Raw genomic sequence first — 6,027 nt, forward strand, 5'->3', positions numbered from 1 at the left:
TATTAATTTTGTATCGTAATGTTCCAGATAATCATTTCATTAATTGATGAAAAAAACAGAGTATGATATTAAATATTTTTGTCTATGTACAAAATAGAAAACATTATTAATTTTTTCTAATTTTAAAATTGAAAGCATTATCAATTTTTTTATTTTTAATTTTTTTAAAATTTTACACATTAATATTTCATCATCATGCTATTTTATATACACAAAATTTTTAGACACAAGATTAAAATAGTTCTTTTAATTTTTTATTAGAGAGAGAGGAGAGAGAGAGAGAGAGAGAGAGTGTGTGAGCGTGTGTGTGTGTGTGAGACTGAGTGGTGAGACGGGTGTCACTGTCATTGAGTTAATTGCTGCTTTTTTTTGTTTTTTTTAAGCTAATCCCAACCACACATTTTGACGTGGGTCAATCTTAGCCGTTGCCTGGAGGAGAGGCTGAAGAGTCCGACTCCTCTCTATATACAGCCCTCTCTTCGTCTCTTTTTCTCCAAAGTGGTTCAGAGAAAATATTACTAACAAGAAGAAAAATGGAGAGTTTGCCACTGTTGGCCATGGTGAGTGTACAAGTGGGCTATGCTGGGATGAACATTCTGTCAAAGCTTGCCATGGATTCTGGCATGAACGCTTTCGTCCACGTGGCTTACCGCCAAGTCTTTGCCACCATTGTTTTAGCTCCCTTCGCATACTTCTTGGAGAGGTATAAAAGACATTTTTTTTTAATTGAAAAAATGTATAACATTACCCCAAAAATGTGTGTAGTATTTATATTAATATTAATATTTTTTACACCTTATAACTGCAGAACAACCAGGCCAAGGATGACGCTGCCCATTTTCTTTCAGATGTTTTTGTGTTCCATTTTTGGGTAAGTCCCCGAAACATTTATCCAACCCAACCCAACCCAACCCAACCCAACCTTTCTTTTGTAAAAATAGAGTTCAATTTATTTATTTATTTTAAAGTAATTTATGTGGGGATAAAATGCACAGGATAACCATGAATCAAGTTCTTTACTTGGTTGGGCTCCATAATTCTACTCCTACGATTGCCTGTGCCCTCACAAATTTGCTGCCCGCACTCACTTTCATTCTTGCGGTTCCTTTCGGGTATTTTATTAGTACATATTTGTAAAAATATCAAATGAATTGTTTAGTACTCATCTACATCTGATTATGCATATTATATATATATATATATATTGATGTTTGGTAGGTTGGAAAGTGTGGGAATCAAGAGAAAAGCAGGACAAGCCAAGATTTTTGGAACAGTGGTGTGTGTTGGTGGAGCAATGTTGTTGTCGTTGTACCATGGGCGTACGGTGATAGGGGGATCAAACTTTCATTGGAAGTATGCAGAGAAAATAGGGAAAAAAAACTCTACTAACCATGCCAACAACTTCATTTTGGGGCCCATTTTAGTAATTGCCAGCACAGTCTCTTGGGCAATATGGTTCAGTATCCAAGTAAGTACTAACCCAATCATTCGATAATATCATCATCATTTAATTAGTGAATTATCTATGATTAAAAATTAATGCTTTTTTATAATTAGTTAAACCTGCCATTAGTTGTAGTCACTATTTTCTAGTTAGTATATTGCATAATACTTTCGTTAATAATTTTGATTTTTTTTTTTTTTGGATATTATTGTTTATAATTGAATTATTCAGGCAAAAATGAGTGAGAAGTATGCCGCACCATACACAACATCAACATTGGTATGTTTAATGGCGACGGTTCAATGTGCGATTATTGGTTTATGTGCCGACCATAAGATTTCTGCTTGGTCGTTGACACCCGGAATCCGAGCCATTTCAAGTATTTATGGGGTATGTATTACCTGAACTTTAAATTTTTTAATAGTTATATTTGTTAATATATAAATTGATATTGTCTAGTATTGGCTAATGTTGATAATCTCTTTGTAAAAGACTCATGGTGATTATAATAATTGAAGAAAATACAAGATTTTTTTTTTTTGTTTTAAATCCTTCTATTTTTAGTTTTTAGTGTTAAAGTAAAATGTACAATTTATATGAAGATGTGAAGTGAATTGAGACAATCAATAATAATAATAATAACAAAATCATTAAAACTGTGTATTTCAGGGAATTGTGTGTACTGCAGCATCATTTTGCCTAATGTCATGGTGCATCAAGAGAAAAGGTCCTTTGTATGTCTCAGTGTTCAATCCCTTGCTGCTCATTATCGTGGCGATTCTTAGTTGGGGCCTACTTGAAGAGAAATTATATGTTGGAACGTACGTTTTGTTTTGTTTTGTTTTTTTAGCTTGAATTGACATTCATTTAATGTTATTCTATGATTTACTTTGAATTAACAACCATAGCACTTTCAAAATAGACTGAGCATTCTTTTATGTGGTTTGTTATCAGTGTTGTAGGGTCTGGCTTGATCGTTATGGGGCTCTATGCCGTTCTTTGGGGAAAGAACAAGGAAATGAATGCAAAGAACAACGCCGATGATAGAGAGGAAGGGAAGCAAGAGGTAGTGGAAAGGGACTTGGAAATTGTGTAAAGATTGTATGAAGCTAAGCAAAGAAATGGTTGTAAATAAAGGGTTTAATCACAAGTGAAATTAAATATAAACTAAGTTGTCTAGATGCTAAAGTGCCATTGGGAGACAAGTTGAAGATGAGATGGAGTTCATTTTCAATGCAGCAGCAAACTAAGATTGCAGTATTGGGATGGTTGACATGTCCTACTATCTCCAACTCTAGAAGGAACTCTTTTTCCTTGTTTTCATCTGTGTTGTCCTTTGTCAACCTCTTAACTGCTATGGTACGTCCATCATCAAGATCTCCACGATACACCTCTGAGTATCCTCTCCCCATCATATTATTTGCAATGATGCAAGCAATCATATCAAATTTTGAAATTTTGTTAATCACCCTTTAAAATTTTTATTACGAAAGAAAAAAAATGCAATTGGTAATGAAGCATTTGAATGACAAAAGTTGCATTAGTATTTATACTTGGGTGGAAATTTTTTGTGGCTTTCGCAATCTCTTTGTAACTAAAGCACCTTAGCAAAGGTTGCTGCTTTTCGTTGTTAGATAAGACATCATTTCCTTTTCTTGCATTGAAATCAAATGATGATCGTAGGAAAGAGAAAATACACTTAAAAGGCGATGGTGGGTTTGGAAAATTGGATTCCCTTTTTAACTCAAGAGACAGGGGAGGGGAATCTGTTATGCTTGAATCCCCAAAACTAGAGCTATCTTCTCCAGTGCTATTTGATTCTCATTTACATACATCTGGCACTGTTCTTGGTGAAAATATTTTTTCTCACTTTGTTTTTGTGACCGAGGACTTGTCCATACGATCATTTTTGTTTGACCACTTTGAAATCATTTGATAATGCTCTGCTACGTTAAAACTGATTATTAGAGCACATCCGATTTTAAAAAAATAAAATAATTCATCGAAACTTCAAGTTTTTGAGATGAACTAACCTTCAATGTGCGGAGTATCTAAATATGAATTTTGTTGTGGTATGACACATTTCCCAACTGAGACCACTAAACAGCCTTCCGGGGCATGCTCAAAACAGTATGCAGTGATTTCGCGTGAAATTCTAATGGCAAAACACAAATACACTATTTAAAACATATTCTATTAAACCAAAGTATATGAATTGAACTTGATCCAAATCTATACCTGTTTCTTGAGTGACCAACAACAAGAAAATCTACATTTACGCATTTTGCTTCCTCAATTAGACCTCTTGCAACACTAGTGTTGAACTCAACTCTAGTCTCAAGATTCACATAAAATTTTGAGGCTCTTAAGCATATATATGAAATTGCCAATTTTAGAGCATTTAGTATTTACTTGCACATAAATATTGCAGAAATGATATATAACTTTAACTACTTTATACCCACCCAAAAACTATAACTACTTTATAGTCTGAAACTGAAAGAGGATAGATATTATATACCTGCTTAGAGTGACAGATTGTGGCAAATTCAGCCATCACAGATATGACGTATGCTTTTTGTTTTTGTCACCAAATCAAGCTTAGCTTTAGCAGAGTGTAATTTAGTCACTAGGTTTTTCACTGCATCATCCTGAAATTCCAAAGACAAATGAAACACTGAAACTCCATAGTGGCCAAAAGGATCATGAAATGATATGTCCATACCACATTTTCTGAAATGATATAGCTCTCAACAAGTGAGGAAAGTGGATATTATACATTAAATGTATACAAACTGTGAATCAGTACCTCAGTTTCCAATGCACCCCGGCTGACGTGAAAACAACTTGCCTTGTTCATATGTAATTTGGTTATTCAGTTTCCAATGCTAATAAAAAACATGTTTTATCCTAATGCAGTAGCCAATATATTATGAATTTCAATTCAGGCACAATTCCTTGCATCTGCCTTTTCAAAAATTTAATCCCTATATCCTATAACCAACTATCGAAATATGTGATGGTTTTTAAACTTTGTGCTCTGAACATCTCATAAAATTTTTATTTATATTTTTGAATGGGGGGACTACTACTCAAAATCGGTCAATTGTTTAGGATTAAATGCAATTATGGCAGTTTATTAGCTTGAAACAGGAAAGCACTATCAATTTAGATAACTTTTTCTTCACGATAATTCCAGGTCAGCTATCATGCAGTTATGGCAGTTTCACCTCACTAGTTTTATCCTTGATCTGTATAGATTAAAATCAGTAACATTACAAGAATTTCTGTTTGGAAGTAAAGAGTTAAATATAATGTGTTTTTTTTTTTTTTGTGTGGATAAATAAGCAAACTTTATTAAAAAAGCATTAAGGCGGCAAAGGGTTAATTATAATGTGAGAAAGCTAGATAAGCAAAATTATGCAAGACCTCCATCCAATGGGGACTAAACTGGGTGTACCATTTTTTTAAAATAGAAAAAACAAATGGATCAAAAGGCTTATCACTTTTATTAGTTTCAGTGTCATGCCCCTAATTTGATTAAAATACACACAAAAATTATTGAGGCAATTAGAAAGAAGTTTCAATATACAACATTGCATTTACATTTACCGGTGACTAGTCATTGAGTATATTTGGCTCAGTAACAATATTATGGTGTGCTAAGGATCTTCCAAAATATGCTTAGTGATAGAGAATAATTTTATACCTTGTTCGCTAAGTTGTTCATCTACTACCTTTCCAATCTGTTTGAAAAAGTTGCAGTCAGATAAAAAAATTAGACAAAAAAGACAAGAAAGAAAAAATCACAGAAAGAGAAGTAATGGATTGATATGAATATATAACGAATTTACCTTCTTGAAATGTTCAAATTGACAATTACCCAGACTAAAGACACCATATATTAGAAAGAGAAGCTATTCTGGTCACATATATTCCACCAAGGAAATGCTACTAATTGAGAACACGGATCCGTATATTCTTGTCTTGTTCTAGAAAAGTTGATTCACTAAAAAAAACGGACAATGTATTTTCACATAACCAATGCATACTCTGTTAAAAAATAAATTTTAAAGGTAATACGTTGAATGTAATTGTTCTTGAAGGGCTAATAAGATCATCACTTATGGATAACAATCTCATTCACTTGAAATCACCTGCTTTTTTGGTTGTCCATATAGTTATGCAATAGATCAGGCTTCAGGAGTCATATGAAAAAACAGGGAAGGAAACAGCTCTTTGTGTCAGCTAGGCTTTCCCACCAACCCACCACCACCACAACCCCACCCCCAAGAGAGAGAACGAGAGAGAGGTTTGACAAATTGAGCATGTTATTAGAAGGGGGAAAAAAGTTTTGGCACAGTCCAATTGTGGAGAAGGAATGAAGGACAACTCGTTGATTAAGCCACAAATTATATGTAAAAGCAGTTACCTTCAAAGGCTCAGGGGTACCCTCTGCCATAGGAAGACCTGGACATCCAGCAATCTCACACAGTCCTTTTGAATATTAAAAATAGTTATCGGTCATGAACATGCTCCAAAAATATGAAAGACTTGAAATTATGCCAAAGCATGAATTACTG

The 6,027-nt window shown here is 33.8% G+C and overlaps 1 protein-coding gene across 1 annotated transcript; it reads left to right on the top strand.

Moving 5' to 3' along the window:
* Positions 1 to 291: 291 nt before the first annotated feature.
* On the top strand, positions 292 to 2,846 carry LOC145796558 (WAT1-related protein At1g09380-like). Its single transcript, XM_082881780.1, has 7 exons — positions 292 to 703; positions 809 to 871; positions 996 to 1,112; positions 1,219 to 1,468; positions 1,676 to 1,834; positions 2,114 to 2,265; positions 2,399 to 2,846. Exons 1-7 carry the CDS (start codon positions 534 to 536, stop codon positions 2,538 to 2,540), a joined length of 1,053 nt encoding a protein of 350 aa, XP_082737906.1. The 5' UTR covers positions 292 to 533; the 3' UTR covers positions 2,541 to 2,846.
* Positions 2,847 to 6,027: the final 3,181 nt, after the last annotated feature.

The sequence above is a fragment of the Camellia sinensis genome, chromosome 8, assembly GCF_055761805.1.
Source record: "Camellia sinensis isolate YWXY chromosome 8, ASM5576180v1, whole genome shotgun sequence".
In the NCBI taxonomy this organism is placed as follows: Eukaryota; Viridiplantae; Streptophyta; class Magnoliopsida; order Ericales; family Theaceae; genus Camellia; species Camellia sinensis.